This window comes from Aplidium turbinatum, chromosome 16, assembly GCF_918807975.1.
Source record: "Aplidium turbinatum chromosome 16, kaAplTurb1.1, whole genome shotgun sequence".
Lineage (NCBI taxonomy): Eukaryota > Metazoa > Chordata > Ascidiacea > Aplousobranchia > Polyclinidae > Aplidium > Aplidium turbinatum.
Window position 1 is genome coordinate 14,066,944 of NC_137487.1, and position 20,483 is coordinate 14,087,426.

General features: G+C 37.5%; 3 protein-coding genes across 3 annotated transcripts; all 3 read left to right on the top strand.

Moving 5' to 3' along the window:
- Nucleotides 1-1,320: 1,320 nt before the first annotated feature.
- Nucleotides 1,321-10,500, top strand: LOC145785472 (RUS family member 1-like). The gene is made up of 10 exons (XM_082597120.1): nucleotides 1,321-1,461; nucleotides 1,768-1,827; nucleotides 2,008-2,140; nucleotides 4,437-4,482; nucleotides 5,017-5,147; nucleotides 5,532-5,644; nucleotides 7,679-7,937; nucleotides 8,114-8,236; nucleotides 8,410-8,514; nucleotides 9,220-10,500. Exons 1-10 carry the CDS (start codon nucleotides 1,321-1,323, stop codon nucleotides 9,354-9,356), a joined length of 1,248 nt encoding a protein of 415 aa, XP_082453246.1. The 3' UTR covers nucleotides 9,357-10,500.
- A 319-nt stretch (nucleotides 10,501-10,819) lies between these two features.
- Nucleotides 10,820-15,661, top strand: LOC145785732 (peroxisomal ATPase PEX1-like). Its single transcript, XM_082597431.1, has one exon. It carries the CDS (start codon nucleotides 10,820-10,822, stop codon nucleotides 15,053-15,055), a length of 4,236 nt encoding a protein of 1,411 aa, XP_082453557.1. The 3' UTR covers nucleotides 15,056-15,661.
- On the top strand, nucleotides 15,066-19,613 carry LOC145785733 (aspartate beta-hydroxylase domain-containing protein 2-like). Its single transcript, XM_082597432.1, has 3 exons — nucleotides 15,066-16,209; nucleotides 17,972-18,140; nucleotides 18,820-19,613. Exons 1-3 carry the CDS (start codon nucleotides 15,688-15,690, stop codon nucleotides 19,077-19,079), a joined length of 951 nt encoding a protein of 316 aa, XP_082453558.1. The 5' UTR covers nucleotides 15,066-15,687; the 3' UTR covers nucleotides 19,080-19,613.
- The last annotated feature ends 870 nt before the right edge of the window (nucleotides 19,614-20,483 follow it).

Here is a 20,483-nt window from a genome sequence, read left to right on the forward strand (position 1 = left end):
GTATGTAGGCTACTAATGTCCCGCCGAACTTTGATGTCGCAGGTTGAAAAGTTTGAACTCTGAGGTCATTTGATAAGTAACCTCTGAGTTCAAACTTTTTGCAAACTAAAACGTCTGTCCTCTAAACTTACAGTTGTCAACTGCCAGAATAATGCCACTAAAATTCAAACCAGCTAGTTATTACTTCTATACATACATTTTGTAACATAATTGAACAATGAACGTACCTATGTTAAATCAATGTAAAAAGAAGCATAACCTTCAGTACCTTTAATTCTTCGTTTTTTTTTTCGGCTCAAACTTTCGAGAAGCTTCATTTGATAGACAAAAAAGCGACATTCTGTCTGTTGTTAATTTACATATAGGAATCCTTACTGTGCCTTAGGAATTTTGATTAAGTTGTCCAAGTTTACATTTAAATTACCGGTATAATATGTTGTAGATCTGTTAATTTGTTAATCCTATTACAGTATTACATGTGTTAAATAGTTAACAGTTCTGTTTATGACTCCTTCGTGATGGTTCACCCCACTGAAACTTTGACAGACACTTGTTGAGTAAATTCTGCTGTCTGGTGCCACAAATACCGAAATGGCCCGTTTCGGAGAATTCGATTCAGAGAGATCCCAATTCTGAGACAGCCTTTTTTGGGAAAACCGATTCGGGGATTTCTTAAATCCAGCAATGGCTTCTGTTTATTGAAAGAGTTTGTTGGGACTATTTGAGTGAGCGGTTTTTGTGTTTACCTTCCCATAGCCATGCAAAGGAAAAAGTTATTGTTTCACCGACATCTAGGAACGATAGCATATTTAGCAACTTTATTTGAGACGTTTTTGCTGAAACTTCATTTGATTTACCACTCTTGATAATGACAAAACGCCGTTTGAAGACTGTTTCATTTTTTGCTGAGACTTCAGTTGGGACTTTATTTGATTAACCTCTATCATAAGCTAATTTCTTTGAATAAACAGATGCTGCTGTGAGATTTTAGAAATCTTCGAAAGAGGCTGTCTCCGAATTGAGATTTCTGCGAATTGGATTCTCCGAATAGTTGCAGACTGCACAAATACAGACAGTAGCTTCACTAGCTCTGTAGTCAGAGAAAGGGGTCACAGGTCAGCTGACCATCGGGTTCATTTTGTTGGATAAATGTCAGCTTTTGTAAATCGCATTTTCAATGCTTGTATCTGTTTACGTTGGTTTCCTGATTATATTATCACTGTATCGCACTATCAGACCTGTTTACTTTGCTAATACTCCAATTTAATATTTCATCTATTTATATATGTTTTGTATAGTGCAAAATTCGTTAGTTATATAATGCATATAACAGAATGTTATGGCTCTCCTGTTAACTATCCGATCCTGGAGTACGAGACAGATCAATTGGACAATGTGGTGCAGAAGAATTCACGAGCAGGCAAAGCTGTGAAAGAATGGAATATTAAGAAATTATTTTTTGTGCGTACCACTCAACACTGTCACTGTAGTTAATTTCATCATCCGCTGTTATACAACTTTGCACAGTAGGCTATGTATTCTTTTTATGATAGCTCTTGTGCGTGATATGCTTTGATGATATTCATGTCCATGATGCATCAAACCCCAGTCAAGCAGTAAAAGTAACGTATTCTGTAAGTTTCGCTTTTACCTTTTTATTTATCAGATAGATGTTGCAACTGTTACTGGAAAAGTTAATAACCTTAGTTAACTTTCAAACCTTTTATTATTCATGATTGTTATCACGTGACTTTTATTTTGCTGCAGGAGATATTTCTTCCGCAAGGTTATCCAGACAGCGTCAGTGATGATTACTTCAATTACCAGGTGAATTTGGTTGTACGTCGGGAAAACTGTTGGTAGATTAAAGTTATAAATAAGGATGCTGCATAAATTAACAGTTTTGTTGTCTGCGTTTCAATTGATGTAAAGTAAAGGTTGAACGATTCAATTTTTGTAGTTGAATGTGCACAATAAAATTATTATTTATTTTATTCTTGGATGTAGGTGTGGGATACTTTGCAAGCTTTCTGCAGCAGCATAACAGGTACCTTAGCAACGCAAGCAGTTTTGAAAGGTTCTGGGGTAGGTGACAGTACAGCCACTGCTGCTGGGGCTACCATCACTTGGCTTTTGAAAGGTAGCGTCAACTGTTAATTATGATTTTTGCCGCTATTACTTTTCATTTGAGTCAGTCTGACGTCTGGTTCTTTTTCTACGCTTCTCTTATAATCGTAAAACTTATATTTTTTGACAAATTGTTTTTTGGTGTACCGTATTGCTTCTTATATGCATTGTCCTCATGGGGGACTGTGTCAAATTTTTAGAAGATCCGTGAACAATTTTTGTAAAAAGTATTACAATTTCAGTATTGAAATTCGTGTGTTCAGTGGCACTTCTTTAACGTTTTCACTGAGAGTCATTACTAAAAGCTCAGAGTCCATAGGCTGAGTAATCCTTTGAATAAGGTCGGTGACTACAAGCGCCATTACTCTCAAATATTGTTCCATTACCAGCAATGTAGTTCTATAAATCTATATCAAGATCTCAAACCCCGGATGGATGTGATACTAAGGGAGGGTGGAGTAATACTTCGATTTGTTGGCACGCCTGTCTATTCGTTATTCATTTCATATTACTTGGTCTTTCAGTAGGGTCTGCTACTATTCGGCGAGTCCGATTCGACTAGTCCGATTCGGCGAGAGCCTTTTTCGGCGAGTGCCCTATTCGGCGAGTTTTTGAAAGGAAATTATCGGGTACCGTAGCCTAATTATAATTGCCGTTTTTACATCGTTTTAACGTCGCTAAACGTTGAAATCGTGCAGAAAGAAATAAAAATAAAATGTTTGAACTATTAAATTAAAATTCGTCATGTCAGTAACAGTTATTTTTATTTTTGACCATCATATCAAAAACAATACACGTCAACATAGCAAAGGTGTAGAAAAAGGTAGACGCGACAAAACGCGAACGTTAAAACGTGCTTGTGACCGAAGTAACTTATTGAGTTGAAAGAAATTTGGCACGATCGCAACACCTTCTGAAAAATTTAAGATATGAAGGCAAAATAAAACAAAGAAAATGTTACAAAAAAAAAAAAAAATATGTTTATGTCTATAAGTTAGTACTTTTGAATAGTTAAAGTGATTAGTTTGGATCAACAAATGTGTGGCCTACAGCTTGGATTGAAAGGAAATTATCGGGTACCGTAGCCTTGTTATCCTGACCAGCAAAAATTGACGTTTTTACATCGTTTTAACGTCGCCAAATGTTGAAATCCTGTAGAAAAGAGAACTTTGCTGACTAGGATACTTTGAAGCTGAGAAACATTCACAGAAGCCCTGCGATTTGTTCCAAGAACCCATTTAGCATAACATTTCATTTGTACATTGATTCAACGTCTGAATACATTATCTTAAAAATGCAACGTATCGTAGGGCTTCTGTGAATGTTTCTCAGTTTCAACGTATCCTAGTCAGCAAAGTTCTCTTTTCTACACGATTTCAACGTTTAGCGACGTTAAAACGATAGACCGCACATTTGGTTATCTGTTACTACAATGTAAAAATGAACTGTTAGGCTAACTGGGTTCTTGAACAAATTTTTGCTGGTCGGGATAACAAGGCTACGGTACCCGATAATTTCCTTTCAATCCAAGCTGTAGGCCACACATTTGTTGATCCAAACTAATCATTTTAACTATTCAAAAGTACTAACTTATAGACATAAACATGTTTGTTTTTTTTGTAATATTTTCTTTGCTTTATTTTCCCTTCATATCTTAAATTTTTCAGAAGGTGTTGCGATCGTGCCAAATTTCTTTCAACTCAATAAGTTACTTCGGTCACAAGCACGTTTTAACGTTCGCGTTTTGTCGCGTCTACCTTTTTCTACACCTTTGCTATGTTGACGTGAATTGTTTTTGATATCATGGTCGGAAATAAAAACAACTGTTACTGACATGACGAATTCAAGCACGTTTTAACGTTCGCGTTTTGTCGCTTCTACCTTTGCTATGTTGACGTGTATTGTTTTTGATATGATGGTCAAAAATAACTGAACTGACATGACGAATGTTAATTTAATAGTTCAAACATTTTATTTTTATTCCTTTCTGCACGATTTCAACGTTTAGCGACGTTAAAACGATGTAAAAACGGCAATTGTAATTAGGCTACGGTACCCGATAATTTCCTTTTAAAAATTCCAAAAACTCGCCGAATAGGGCACTCGCCGAAAAAGGCTCTCGCCGAATAGGGAACTCGCCGAATCGGACTAGTCAAATCGGACTCGCCGAATCGGACTCGCCGAAACGGGCCATTCCGCCTTCAGTATGCTATAATATATTTAATTTTTTGTGGTGTTGACATTTTGTCTCCCAAACACGTTTATATCAACAACCAATAGCCAAAATTATCATTCTTTGGTGTTTTTAGATGGAACTGGAATGGCTGGAAGAATCGCCTTTGCATATGTCAATGGGTAAGAAGCTTCCTGTTTTTGTGAAGTCACTTCTTTGCCAAAGAAAATTATTATTTGTGGTAGTCTAGTTTTTGTTTTGAGGGTCTTGAAACACGTGATATCAACTTCTCAATGCATTTACGTTTCATTGATATGCACTTCACACTCTGATGAGAACCTGTTAGTGTTTATCTTCTTCACTGGCCATGTTGCTGTGAAACATGAAACAGCTTTCCATACTAAATACTAATTATCATATTATTGCATATGTTGTTTTTTTAATTTTGAAAGCACAATGCAGTGGATGTTGCGTTGGGACTTGGCAGCGAGTGCTGTCTGTGATTGTGGTGAAACGCAGACGGCAGCCCACAAAATCAAGGATTGCCCGCTGTAAAGACTACCTCGTCGTATGGAAGACCTAGTCTTTCTGACGATGACACCAAGCAGTGGCTAACCTGATATATGATATTATATGTATAGCCTACCCTGATATATAGCGACAACACGGGAGAAAAATTGAATATTTGTTCATTTTTTATCTTTTAAATCATTTAGAACGTTTCTGGATTGCAATGCCAAGCAATGGAGGTTGTTTGCTGACGTTTTAAACGATGGTGCTATGTTTGTGCAACTGCTTGCGCCGCTTTTTCCGAAAGAGTATTTTACTCCAATAATGTGTCTATCCGGTGAGTTACTTAATATTTATATACACTTTTGCTTAGTAGTTTTGTGTGGCATTTTCACACATGAAGCTCGTTGTCTTTTAGCCAGTTTTTAAATATATTTACGCATTGGTAAATGGGATACCCCGTTGAAACCACCTGGTAGTGCAGTTCATGGGCAGGCTAATTTTGGAAAAAAAGTTCTACGAGAAAGCATAAATTTGCTAATAGATATTCACTGTCGGCGGTGAACAGACGCACACTGAAATAGAAATAGTACATATAAATAATAATAAAAAAAATCTACCTACTCATGAAATAAAAAAGGGGTAGAAACACGCTGATAGAAAATTCTTCATCGGGTAGCGTATCGAACTATTTACCAATGACATCACTTTGTTACTACAGGACTAGCCTTTTCACTTGTTGGCGTCGCAGGAGGCTGTACGAGAGCTGCACTTACGATGCATCAAGCAAAACGTGACAACATGGCTGATGTCTCCGCCAAAGATGGTTCTCAAGTAAATTTGCTCAATTCACCATGTAACAAAAAATTAGTTGTGTCAAGTTTTTAGTATTTTTTGAAAGATATTGCTCATTAAAACATGCTTCTAGCAATTTTTTTCCACTAGTGTCGTTTAAAAAATATTTATTTAAGGTTTTTGAACTTCTAGTACTGTACCCTGTTTCTCAAGCTCTTATTCTAAATTCCTTATAAGGTCGGTAAACTATGACGTCATACTGGCTATCATTTTCGCTTCATAACTGTAGCTTGTATCATAACAATGATCTTTGTTTGGTCATAGTCGCGAAATAGAGCAAGTACAAAAATTTCAAATTGTTTGTATTTACTATCAATGTACTGTAATCAGAAAATATAGAACTTAAAATGTTTTAATCATTCATTGTTTCTTACTGTGTTCTGTAAAAAGCTCTAGCCTAAATTGCAGATAAGTTGGGAATCGGATCATCACGTAAATGCAAACTTTCTACTGGTTGTTTTGAAACATTTTGCTATGTCTGTGGTCTACCTATATCAGTAACCATATCAGACTAACAAGCGAAATGTGCAATGAAACAAAGCTAGAAGCAAAGCTTTTATACTTATGAAATGTATTTTGGTATGGAAATTAGTGACCAAATTGACCAAGTTAAAAGCTGTGCACCTTATGTGATCTGCAGAACACATCTCTCCAATTTAGATGGCTGACTAAGGGAAAACGCCATTTGATACAGTACTACAGTATTTGCTATTTCAAGAGTTTGGAGAGAACCCCGAAACCATAGAGAAGACCGTTGTTGCTATATGGTTGACAGTTCATGGTTTAGAAAAAACAAAAAGCCGACATGACATTGCATATTCTTCCATGTTATGTTCTATTGCACATGTTTCGCATAGCAGTTAGCAGCTGAGTTGCCGATTCTCAAACCCTCGAGCAAAAAAGCTGCTTAAGACACGTATAGTGTCTCAAGATATAGAAAAAGTCTTTCATGACGAATTCAACATACCTACTGTAATACAGACATAAATTGAGAATTTTGGTAATAGGCTCAACAAAGCAATAATTATCAACTTTTGGAAACAATGTGATAAAAGAATATGAAAAATTGTGTGTTTCTTGTCCATAAAAATGCATTTCCTGCACTCCCATCTTGATTGTGTTGATTCTTGTATGGGTAGTTGGATTAATTGGTGGAAGCGGAAAAGATGGTGAAAGGTTTCATCTTATTTGGAAAGAAAATATCTAGGGCGGTGGATTTGCAACATGAAAGAGGGGGGGAGGGTGTATGGTCCGCAATTGGAGAAGATTTCTCGGTGTATAGACGCAAGTCACACAAATGTGATCACTTTTGAAGTGTTTCATCATTGCATGATGCATATAATGATGGCTTATATTTGCATATTATTTCTTTGTGTTTGCATGCTTACACGTTTAATAGAAAACTATGCTGGTTAATACAGAAAATCTTTGAGTAAAACTGACAATCAGAAAAAGTGACATCTTATCAAAAGTAAGGAGTAAGGACACTTCAGATTTTTTTTTGGTATTTTGGTGATTAGTTTGAAGTAACAGAACACAATACCTAAAAATTTTTCTGCAACTAAAAATTTTGCGAAATTTTGTTACATGGTGTTATAATACATCATAATTTCTGCATTGTACAACGCATCTCAGAGCTTGCCATGATTCTATTTGAATAAAGCACTACTGATGCTCTACTACAATAGTTGAGCGAAATGCATATGCCATAAATAGGGCTTTGCTGATTCTCAATGCACTTTTTATAAAAATATCTCAGAGCTTATAACTTAGATGGATTTCGTGCTCATGACGTTTCAAAGTGAACTGTCACTGGTTTCTAATCTATATTATAGTGGACTAGTGGCTCAAATCGTAACTATTCTTTCCTGTTTTGAAATCTGCTTTTTGAACTTTTTTGTTGCAGTGAGGCTAACATGTAGCTTGAAATTAATGTCCGAAACCCAACATTGATTTAACTCGTAAAGATTCATCCGCGTCATATAGATGGAATAGAAATTATCTTGTTTTTAGGAAACCCTTGTGAACTTGATCGCATTGATCACTAGCCTTATTATCACGCCGGTAGTGTCTGATCGGCCCAGCTTGACTTGGACGCTCTTCGTCATATTCGTTTTGATGCATGTGTATGCCAATTACAAAGCGGTGGCCTGCGTGGTCATGGAGGTGTTCAACCGGATACGTCTCTTCACCACCATAGATTGGTTCCTGTCTGGCACCAACCGCAGTCTGTCTCCTGCAAACACAAATCAAGCCGAATCTTTATTTTTTCGTGAGTTTTTGTTTTTTTAACTTGATTGTGAGTCATAGCCCAATTAATATCTATGTCATGTTATCAGGTTTTATAGTAGTGCGCAATCTTTCATCTCTTGTAACATTTTCTGTTTTGAAACTACAGTATATATATGTTGTATTTAAACATCGTAAGCAAAAAATGTGTTTTTGCAGCTCCAAACTATTCTTGGTTGAAACTTGGATGCAAAATTGAAGAGTTGAAGTTAAACTCGCACGAGTTTAAGGTTCAAATTGCGACGCATCCGAAGTATCTCGTCGAATATGACAGAACAACAGGTATGCCGATGCTTGGGAAAGTTGTGTCTGGAAAGCAACGCTACTCTTGTCAGTGACAAGTTGTCACTACTTTCCTATCTCATTGCAGCCATGAATATTATGTGCGATGTTGAATACAACTCTAAAAACCAACTTTTCCACAGTTTTTTCAATATTCTTCCTATTGTTTGTAGGAATTGTGTATGCAGCTTTGGCTTATGGAGCAACTTCGGAAGATATTATTCGGGCTTCTTACTGTGGATATTTATTGCATCAGAACATAGCGTCACGTGTGACCGGTATTTATCATTAACTCGACTTTTGTCTCAAGAATATAATTATGCTGTAGCAGTGTAGCTGCTTGCAAATCATGCCTAGTAACAGAGTTTGGTGAAAAAGCTACATATGACTTGTTTAGTAATTGATTAACATTTTCCTTCATTTTTTTGCCGATCAAAACAAGTTATTTAGCGATTGTTGACGAAAAAATAGTGTACTCTAACTCTACTTTAGTCTGTACTCTATACCAGTGGTCGGGAACCGTTTTAAGTAAGAGAGCCACGAAAGCTACATTTTAAAAAATATATATCCGTAAGAATTATATAGGCTAAGGCTTTAACGCTTAATACAACTAACATGTAGTGGCAGATGATGAATTGTAAAAGTGGGGCCATGTGTTTACTGAAGATGAGAAAAACACCGTGGGGGGGTCTGGGAACCCCCCCAAAAAAATTTGTAAAATGTGTTTAATTTGGTGCATTCTGAGCGTATTTTTAGCTTTACATTGTAATGAAAGGTTAAGAAAACCGTCTGTGAGCCAGATCCCGTCACGAAGAGCAATATATGACTCGCGAGTCATAGGTTCCCGACCCCTGCTTTATACGGATATTGCTACTGAGAAGAACGATAGTTAGTGATTGCGACAAAGACCAAGATAATTCGTGGTTGTCGAGACTCTTAAGTACACAGTGTTTCAGTTCTTTAAAATTTGTTTTGTTGATCAGATGAAGACGAATTTATTGAAAAACTGAGGAATGCCGGATGGGATCTTTCTAAGCAACAACTGTGCGCCGACGAGTGGCGCTGGTGCACTGACAATTCTTTTTATATGATGAAGAAAGCTCAACATAAATATGTTTAAATTTTCAATATCTTTGTTTTGCAATTTTTGATCGCTCACTTGCAGTTTTAAGTGGACGATTCTCGCAATCGTATTTATTTTTTTAGATTTAACAAAACTTTGACATTTTTGTCAAAATTGCCATTTAATAATAATAGTATGGGTTTTATATAGCGCTGTATCCATCGCACATATGCGTTGCTCCTTAGCGCTTTGCGAAGTAAATAATGTCAAATACTCTGTTTTATCGGATTGTCAATTGTCATATCCTTTTGTGTTTTCAATCGCAATCCTACCGTCAATCCCTATTCGATGACAGTTTGCTTTGTATATCGATTGTTTTGTTTTTGAAAAGGGGTGAAATATGTTTTCTTGACAAACTACTTAAAATTATGTAAAAAAAAGTTTTTGGAGCGATTAATGTCTTAAACCGACTTCAAAATTCCAGATCAGAATGATTTTGGGCTGCTAGTTTTTTTAGTATTTTCTGGCACTATTGTACCTCCAACCCTCAAATTAATGATTTTACATTGTTCACGTGATCTCATCGTTACAAATAACCCAGAATAAACGATGAAACTGACTTGGGGCATTCAATCGTTGAGCTATTTCATATTGCCCCGAGGTTTTTCTGCAAGTTTTGATGCATGATTCTATGTACTGTTTTATCTAATATCCTCGTATAATCTACCAACATAACATATGCACACGAAAAAGTTAAACTATTATACCGAATGTTGTCGTTGTGGTTTCAGAGAAAGATGACCACACTTGCTTTGCTGTTGCCATGTTTCGTAAACGTTCCATTTGCATTGGTTTTGGGTGGGAGAGGTGTTAGTAATATTTTTTTTCTAAGAGCAAACAACTTTCGAATATTATTGTGGTCAAATGTGAAGTTGTTGCAATGGTGTTTTCTTCTGTAAAACAGAAGCGAAACTATGCGGTTCCGCAGCAGCCATTTGCTTCGTCATGTTCTTTACCACTGCTGCTGATTAAAAGTGGGATTATGCGATATAAGTCTTGTTACTGCTTTGAACATTTTGTGGTAGTCTCATCTACAGCTACTAGACTTATGACAATTTTAAAAATTATAGTTGTTAAACTGCTGCACCAGAAGTATGATGCTGTTCAGCAAGATTGGAAACCTACAGTTTGCTTTTACTACTGCGCATGTGATTAATCTATATTTTTTGCAGAGTTACTTTCCTAAGTGTGTTAACTGTATATAAAAATTACAGTAATTAACGTTGTTTCGATGCTGACTTGGATGACGAGTTTGTGAAAACAGAAATTCCAGGTAAAGATGTGTTTATAGTGTAATAGTTATTACTTAGCCAGTAAATATTTTTTTAAAAAATCATTGAAACGTTGTACTCGTATTTTAGATATGCTACAACAACCTCATGAAGAACATCATTACCGCAATATACTACAGTTTACTGTTCACTTTTTATCAAACTATTTACTTTTATTTACAGAGCAAAATGAAGTTTCCTGCCATTGTGAGGTTTTCTTCAACGAAGAACTGCTTGGGTGGTGTTTCAGTCGTTCTAGTGAGAAATTTAAACATTGATAGCACAGACGGCGTGAAAGTGTTTCGAATAATCCAGAACCATCGCAATATATATCTGAGCTTGATTCCCTTTAAGGTTAAAGGTAATAATGGCCAAGCTGAATTAAACCTAAACAGATTTTACGCTGCTAAGTTAGGCCTGGAAGAAGGAAGTAACATCCTAGTGGAACCTGTAGACAAAATTTCTTCTTGCACCAGTGCATGGATTGAACCACTTTCTGTTGATGACTGGGAAATTTTAGAACTGCATGCTGATCAAGTTGAACTGCAACTTCTCGATCAGATTCGAGTCCTGTGGCCCGGGCAGGTGTTTCCCCTTTGGGTGGACGGAAGCGTATGCATATTTTTAAAAACAGTCAAAATTGACCCAATTGAGGAGTACGGTGTCTTGATGCCTTTGACTGAATTATTTATAGAGCCTAAAGTAGATAGAGCTGCTGTCGATACCACCAAGAATGGCAATGACCGCGTTTTGCAGCCGAGCGGTCAGACACTTCAGTCATCCACCGTGATTCCCATTGAACCTCCAGATGTAGCTGTGCAGACTCACTCTAAAATTTACCGTTTTTATGATGTTCTGCGTGTAAATCTCTTTTGTCGTGTTTACCGCCTGCTGAAATTTCTTTTGCTATTTATTTGGAGGCAAGTTCCAAGTAGCTTTTATCGTTTACGCATTTTGTTATTTCCTTCCACTGATCAACCTCTTCTACCTGAGTTAGATTTAAGTTCAAAAACAGAGTGGCTAACCGAAAATGTTGCTTCTGTTCCCAACGACTTCAAGCATGTCGTTCGTGTAGAACCAGTTCCATTTGACTGCAGTTTCTCTGCAAGTTCTCGGCCATTTTTATCTAATCAACCTAATACCATTTTTCTACTTTCTAATCGAACTAGTAAATTGAGTTCAAATGTATACTTGGTACTTTTGTCTAAAATATCATCTCCAACCGAGAAGTTGGATAAAAATCATCTGAAGAAGGGGCGGCCTAGCAAGATCCTCGATGGTAAAGGTGCAATATCAGACAGAAGAGAGGTTTCAGAAAATCCAAATTTCAAAACCAGTCAGCAGTCGATGGAAAAATGTGTTGTACGGATGTATTTCCACGCTCAGGGCGAATATGCCATGATTCCAAACTGGAATGCTGTTGTCGACTGCTTTAACGTCAAAGTGCCGGCTTGTGTTCGTAGGCAAATGAATCTTTCTGTATCATCAAAAGTCAAAATTCAAAAACTGCCCAGTCTTCCCCGACTTTGTGTTGACATCAAAGCTATTTCCTTTGACATTATTTGGTCAGAACCACCGCTACCCTCAACTGTAAACTTCAATGACATTGTGCATTCGTTTGAAGAGTGGTTAGGTTGTGTAAGTGGCGAATCCCATCCAATCCCAATCACCCAGGGTACTTTGCTTATTTTTCCTGTTACTTTGACGTCTGGTGATGATGAATCTACATTCAATATTGAAACACTTGTTGCTAAGATCACGTCCACGCAAAAGTTTTCAGATGACGACAACATGATTAAAAACACGTATCTGCTGTCCATTGATGACTTCAGTCACATAAAAACAAACTTTTCTTACTCCGGTCGTCATGACAGCGTTGCGTTCCAAAGCGACGTGGACATCGACATGCCTGAGGAGAGTCTGTTAGTGTACGGAAAAGGCCTGGAGTCTGAAGCAAATTCTTTGGAACAATTCATTGAGATAGCCCTTGAGTCTCGTCCTCTTGTGAGTGCTCTTTTACGTAGTAAATCTACCATACGGCCAACGTGTGTGCTTTTAAGTGGAGCTAAAGGAACAGGAAAAACAGTGCTTTGTCGTTCAATGCTTCGAAAATTTGCCGCGGATACAACTCTGCATGCGTATGTCCGCTGGGTTTCCTGTGGCCAGTGGCGTGGAAAGAAACCCGAAACAGTGAAAAGACATTGCGATAATCTATTGTACGAGTTGCTGTGGAGACAGCCAGCTCTATTATTACTAGACGATTTAGATTACCTAATTCCTTCTACGGGAAACGCTGAAGAACCGAGTCCGGATAGTACATACAATTTGCAACTTGTTTCGGTCATTAAAAACTTTTTGCACAGTATCGGTGGTAGAACTACATTGGGGTGGATTGAAACACCCCGGATTGCTGTTTTAGTAACAGCCAAAGCTAAGACTTCTTTACACCCTTCCATGATATGCTCTGGAACTCATATGTTTAGCAAAAAGGTCCACATCGATTTACCCGATTTAAATAAAAGAAAAGTTATCTTGAGATCTTTAATGGAAAATTTCACTAATTTTGCATATCCCAGCGGTATGGATGATGTGCTTGAAAAAATGGAAGGCTTTGCTGCTGCTGATTTATTGAGCGTAGTGCATAGATCAGTTCATTCGTTTCAACGAAAAAGGCTTCGGCCAGCTGACAGCAAAGAACTGTTTTTTGACGATGACGTCATTGACGCTAACACTTTCAACGAAGCCTTGGTCGGATTTACCCCCGCGTCGCTACAGAACGCAAAGTTGCACAAACCTTCACCATTGACGTGGGATGACCTAGGTGGATTGAACAGCGTAAAGCAGGAGCTAATCGAACAGCTTGTGTGGCCTGTAAAATACAAACACGTGTTTGAGGAAGTCGGACTACAAGCTCAAGCTGGAGTCCTCCTCTTTGGGCCACCAGGATGTGGAAAAACGCTGATAGCTTCAGTAGTAGCAAACGAGTGCAATCTAAACTTTATATCCGTCAAAGGTCCTGAAGTTCTCAGCAAATATATCGGAGCCAGTGAGGCAGCAGTGCGCGACTTGTTTTCGCGCGCAAAAGCGGCCGCTCCTTGCGTGTTGTTCTTCGATGAATTTGATTCCCTAGCGCCAAAACGTGGACACGACAGCACTGGGGTGACAGATAGAGTCGTCAATCAGCTTTTGACTCATCTTGATGGTGTTGAGCCGCTTGTTGGGGTAACTGTTATGGCTGCGTCGAACAGGCCTGACCTTTTAGATCCTGCCTTGCTTCGGCCGGGTAGGATTGATAGTCTTTTGTACTGCCCCCTCCCGGATGCCAAGGAAAGACATGAAATTTTGTCATCTTTAAGCAGAAATTTATCAGTGGATCATGATGTTGATTTAATGCAGATTGCTGAAATGTGTGAAAACTTCAGTGGTGCAGACCTAAAAGCGCTTTTATACAATGCTCAACTGGACGCTGCCCACGAAAATTTACACACCTCGTCATACACATCAGGCAATAATGCGAAAGATGAACCGTTGCAAACTTCTTTCTCTGCTGCTTCTTCAATTTCTGACACCTCGTCCAAATGCGTGATGGAGACAGACGATTTGTATCATAGTAATGGATATGGAACCGCGGAAGAATACGATCACGCATCTGCGGTTCCTTTATCGCCTGTTTCCGAGGCAAATCTGAAACTTACCGCTGTCGAGTTGATACAGTCTCTTCAACAAGTAAAAGATGATGCTACTTTCAATGCTGGTAGTAATCTAACCTTTTCTGAAAAATCAATCTCACCTGTTAACGAAGCGCTTGTTGAAAATGAAACGCATCCTGATCGGGTTTCTTTACAGCTTGATGTAGATCATACTCAGGACGTTCAATGCATTTCTAACCTTTCTAATGCCGTTAATCAATCACAAATCTCTGATACAGAGTTACAGCATAATGCTACTCCTCAAATTTCCTCGTTAACTTCCACAAGTGAAAGAAAGCGTTTGAATCAAATTTATGCTTTAACTTCACCAACTGTTGATGATGGTCAGAGCATTTCTAAGAGATCAACTTTAGGTAACGAAGAATTTGTCAATGCGACTGGTTCGGAATGTGACATAATTTACTTTCCGAAGCTTCACAAAGGCCGTTCTAAAGATATTCCTGAAGATATTGTACAACTTACGAATAGAATTTGTCAGGGCCAAATATATGATAAAAAGCAACAAGATAAAAGTACATCTCAAAAAAGTCTCTTGAATCTAACTATTGGGGTCAAGCACTTTAACAGTGCAATGAATTCCACAAAACCTTCTATTTCGATGAAAGAACGAAAGCAGCTTGAAACGTTGTATTCTAGTTTCCTTCGATCGAGAGAGCGAACCGATTCATCAGAAAATAATTACTACGAGGGCACACCAAGAGCCACTCTGTCGTAGTAAAAGTAACGACTAATTGCAATATTTCTTCGCTAATAACTACGCTTTTCATTATGGTTAAAAAATGTACTTAAACCCACGGGGTAAACCAGCTAAGGTATCTAGGTCCATTAAATATCTAGCTATTTTTAGCATGTTTGTATATTATTTCCACGAATATTGTCTGACTGGCATTGTGCAAGAATGCCCGCCAATTAGTATGTTCAAATTTTTGCTTGTGTTTAATTTTCTAGACTGACAATGGTTGCGTTACAAACATTTACGTTACATTGCGGATTTGAATGCTTGTTTTTCTATTTTTCAAATTACTGAGTATTTACAATTAAATTACTGCTGCTGTTCTTACAATGTGTTTTTCGAACTTGTTGAAAATATGGCGAAAAATTCAATAGACCGATTTCTCAAACACCTCTTGTTCACATTCATGTGTCTGTTATGATGCAACGAAAGGAAACGACGTGTTTGTACATTGTTTTGATTGGATAATAGGATTACAATCGTGGTTTCACTTGTATCCTCAATCATTAATCTCCATCTTGTTCATTTTGTTGACTTCAATCACCTGTGAGATCAATGCAATCTATTTATTTAATTTTTGATTTCCAGGACTTTTTTTTATTCCAGTAGTCATAATGTTAGACTATTTATGGATTGCAAATATCCTAGCTAGGGTCGTAGGTGTTTTTGCTGTTGTGTACATTTACAAAGCATACGGGAAGTCGAAGAGCGAACGTTTTAACGAAGACCTTTCCGAAGAACTGTACAGCAAATGCGAAAGCGTTGACTGTCAAAGATGTCGCAATCGGATGTCACGTGACAAACAAATGTCCATATTGTCTGAGCTGAACAAAACAGATTCCGAAAACCTTCAAAGAATAAATGCATGGTCTAAAAACTTGAACCAGACAAAGACACCTCCCAAGAAAAGAACACAACGCCCCACTATGTTTTACCTACCTAGCCTTCACACAACCCCAATCATAGACAGCTTATTTCATTCTGAGGATGTTCAGACTCTGGAGAATAATCATCAGAACATACTTCAAGATTTTGTTGAAATTTCTAAAGACATGACGTCATCGAGTGGCTGGAAATTTAATTCCACTCCTCAAGGGTCGTGGAAAGTTTTCTTCTTGATTAACCAAGGGGTTAAAGTAAGTTGTTTTGCACACGATAAACTATAACATAGGCCAGGGTTTCCCAAACTTTTTTGGGCCACGGACCACTATTTGTGAATCTGTTTATTCGCGGGCCCCCAATACAAAGGTAAAAATGAATAAAACCGAATTTTGTTTATTTAAAAAACTGACAACATCAATGGGACGGATGGGATTGCTTCTTATTTGTATAAGTGATCAATTCTCGGAGTTATTTGTGAAGGGCAAACTCGTAAGTCAGGGTCCACGGAAAGTCTGGACCTGTATTTTGTCTTCATGTTGGTAAGAGCTGAAAATGCTGTCTCATACATGTAGGTCGTGGAAAAACGCAATAAAATTTTAGTGGCCCTTTGAGATAGCAATGGGTATTCCTCCACAACACTCAACCAGAAAGATGCAATAGCTGTTTGATTGAAACTAAGCATTAAATTTCGATCAGATGATAATTCGGCTAATTCTTCTTTTTCGCGTCTTGACAGATCAGTCTTTGTAACAACAAAAGGGTTTAAAATCCAGTCAAAATTCTCATATGTCTCTTTTAAAAAGTACTTCTTGAAATGTGCAGAAAGCAATTCCAAATGTTGTGTAACGTCAGAGAAAATCAAATCTTTATTAATTAAGGATTTGTTGGTAGACTAATGTAGTCACACAGAACAGGAAACATATCCACAACGTTATCATTTATCCTTGTTTTCCATTTGTTGAGTTATTTTATGAATGCTGTTATTTTGTTTTGAGTAAGGAAAATGTTCGCATCTCTTCCCTGAAGTGACAAGTTCAATTGGTTTAGAAGGTTAAAAATGCCTGCCATGTAGGCTATGCAAGTTTCCCAAGCCAAATCTCATCGGCTACTAGTGAGGCCAAATCAGCATTGTGCGCTTGCAGGAAAACTGAAAGCTCCTCTCGCAGTTCAAATACGCGTGCTACAAGTTTTACTAGTAGTCCAGTTTTAATCCAGTGATGTCCCCGTTACCGAAGGTGGCCGGATTCACCTCCAAGTGCCGCAATCGCCTTCACACCCTACCTCCACATCAATCTGTCTAACGCGTCCTCTCTTGTCAAGCCCACCTTGCTGCTTTCTTCCTCAACTTGCCTTTTCCACGTTTTCTTGGGTCTCCTTGTTTTCTACGACCCTCCACTTGCAACTCCAGCGCTCTTCTCAAAACATCATCTTCATCCCTTCTCAAAAACATGCCCAATGCCCATACCACCCCACACCAACAAGTTAAATGAGAATGTTGAATACGAAAATTTTTCGTAAACAACTTTTAAACTGCAACGAAGGTGCAACAACTAAACAAGTAAGATTTACGATACTGGATAGCAAAAGCTTTCGAAATCATTTAAGTTGTAAAGAACTGCGGCAATTATCTTTGACCAGGGTACGTACTGTACAACGTATATGTATGACTTTCTAATTTCTAATCATATCGCCACGGACCACCTGTGCAGTCGTTGCGGACCACCAGTGGTCCGCGGACCACAGTTTGGGAAACTCTGAAGCATCCAATTCTAACCGTGAATTAGGCTTACATCAGTTACATGGATTAACTCACTCGTAATGATTTGTACAGTTTGCCAGGAATTGACACATTTTCGATTTTATCCTGTTTATGATTTTAAACCCACTGTTTTACTCTTTTTCGCCTACTAGCTATCAAATCCTTGCTATTGTGTGGAACGCAGATTTTTTAACTGCATTTAATCACTGCAGTTACACAGCCAATTGTAGCTGTAATATGACCAGCTTATATTTCAGATAAATAGAAATGCATCCCAATGCCCTTCCACCATGGGAATACTTGACAGCTTAAATGGTTTACTGCGGCACTGTGCGTTTGGGAATGCTTGTTTTTCTGTGGTCGCGCCCCAAACAACCATTGAAGAACATTGTGGGCCTTGTAATGTTAGAACACGCTGTCATCTTGGTAAAGACTTTTATATTTTAGTATTTAATTACTTTACAATGGTATAAATGAAACACTAAAAAAAGTACTTCGAGATCTGTTCAAATATTATATGATTATGATGTCATTTTATTTGTTTTCTTGGCCATATGCCGCCACTTGTCAGTCTGTATATCCAGCGCAACATAAAGATTTTTCCTCCCCATGATATTTTAAGAAGCGATTTATTATGAGCTAACCAGTAGGTTCCTTTACTTGTGAATTAAAATAAAAAGATAAAGGACAAGTTATTGTATTAGTGAAAAATACATGTAGAGTTAATAATAAGATATCTGGAAATCATTACTCAGTATTTGTAAATGATAAAAATCCTTAACTCATAGGTTTAACTTTTTGAAATTTAGTTTTTTGAGATTACCTCTTTTGAATGGTTTTATTCCGAAATGTTTTTGCCTATGTGATGTTTATCACGAACTCTGAACAGTTGCTGATTGCAGTATTTTTTCGTTGGTTTTGTGGTTTATAATACATGAAAATTTTGATTTTAGCCCATATCTTGCATTGTGGTTAAAGTTTAATTGACAAGCGACTCTCGGAGTTTGTTCTGTATGGCGTAACTAGTTACACTATTGTATCAAGATTACGTCATCAAGTAAATTACGAATGCTTTTCCAACAACAAACACTTGTTGCCTTTATAGGTCTCCAGATCCCCAATCACTGGACTCTCTTCGTGGATGGGAAGCGCACGAGTTGGATGGAAGGAAAATGTCTTCTTTTTGACGATTCGTTTCCTCATTCTGTCAGTCATGAAGACATTCAATCTCACATAAGTGTGAAGAATTCTCATGTTGTTTCTTCGAGAGTAGTGTTTATGGTTGATTTGTGGCATTACAATGTGACCCAAACAGAACGAACAGCCATTTCTAAGCTTTTCCCTTTAATCTCCACTATGAGCTGATTTTAAATCTGTATTAATTTACATGTTCATTAATTTATTGTTTAACGTTACACAGCAGCTGTTTTGTCGTCTTTTAAAGGAAAGGTAATTTATACATTTTTAACTTGTTAATTGGATATTACGTGACACAGACAATTGATTTTAGGCTGAAGTGAAAGTCTGATTCTTTGCACACTTTCTAAAAACATTTTCACTATTTTGCTGATGATGAACGGATTGAACGATGCTGATTGCTGATGATTACTATTTTTTTAATTAAAATTTTAAAAACGTAACTTTCACGGAAGGTGAATTGATATACCCGAAGGCAATTCGATGAAGCAAAACTAATGCATAAATTCTTTATAAAGGCAGGGCACTAAATGCAAGTTGATGTTGTAGCCAAAATCTAACAAACTCAGGCCGTGTCATATTTTAAACTGATTATCCTGTTTCGATCCTAAGCACGTTATAACGTTCGCGTGTTGTGGCTTGTATATTTTTCTAGGCTTCTGCTACATGTGGCATATATTGTTTTTCGTTGTGATCGTCAGAAATAAAAACAAACTGAACTGAAAATGAAAGAAACCATCGAAACAAAAAGCTAATACCCATATCATTATAAAAGTTGTAGCCTACACAACAGAAAAAAGTAGTGTATGTTCAATTCTGATCAAAAGTTCAAAACTGAAGATGACGAGCTTTCGTTGAAGCAAATTCGGAAATTGTGTTACCAAAAGGTAGGGTCTCGGTTACATCTCCTAATAGACAAAATTGCTAACGCAGACAGCCTTCTGTGGAGCTCAAGTGAGATTTTATCAAGGTCCGTTTTAAAAAAACTTTTCTCGCAGTTTGCAATAGAAACAACAACAGTAAGGCAAAGCAACAAATAGTCAAGAGCCTCTACAAGTATGCGAAACTATCAGGAATAACATATCGAGGCTTTGTCAGTCCGAGGATAAAGATTCAAAACCAACCAAATCCATAAAGGGTTGGTTCACATAACGTTGTGGTTAAAATCCCTGCATTGCTGTAGTGGATTTGAAATGTAGTAAGCTACCTTTGAGTTGTAGGCTACATGCCGACCAAATCTAGCGATTTCTAGATTTAACTCAGTGAAATAACGTCATCAATATGCGCCACATGTTGTGCTAAATGCTCATTTTTGCTTCGCTACATTAGTGTCGCCATCTTGCGTAGGGATTAAAGGAGTCGAATACTTCATTCAGCATGCAAATTTCCCTGATCTACTTTTCTGCTTCATTGTGAAATTGGTTCATAGTTTCTAGCATGCATCTATTTATTTCTTCAAGAGACCTACGTTTTTTTTCTTAATTCCTATTCGCCAGGCAGCATTTTCTTCTTTCGGACACATCTGTCTTCAAAAGTTTTATTTTTTTATTTTCGCAAATTTTGGTAGCATAC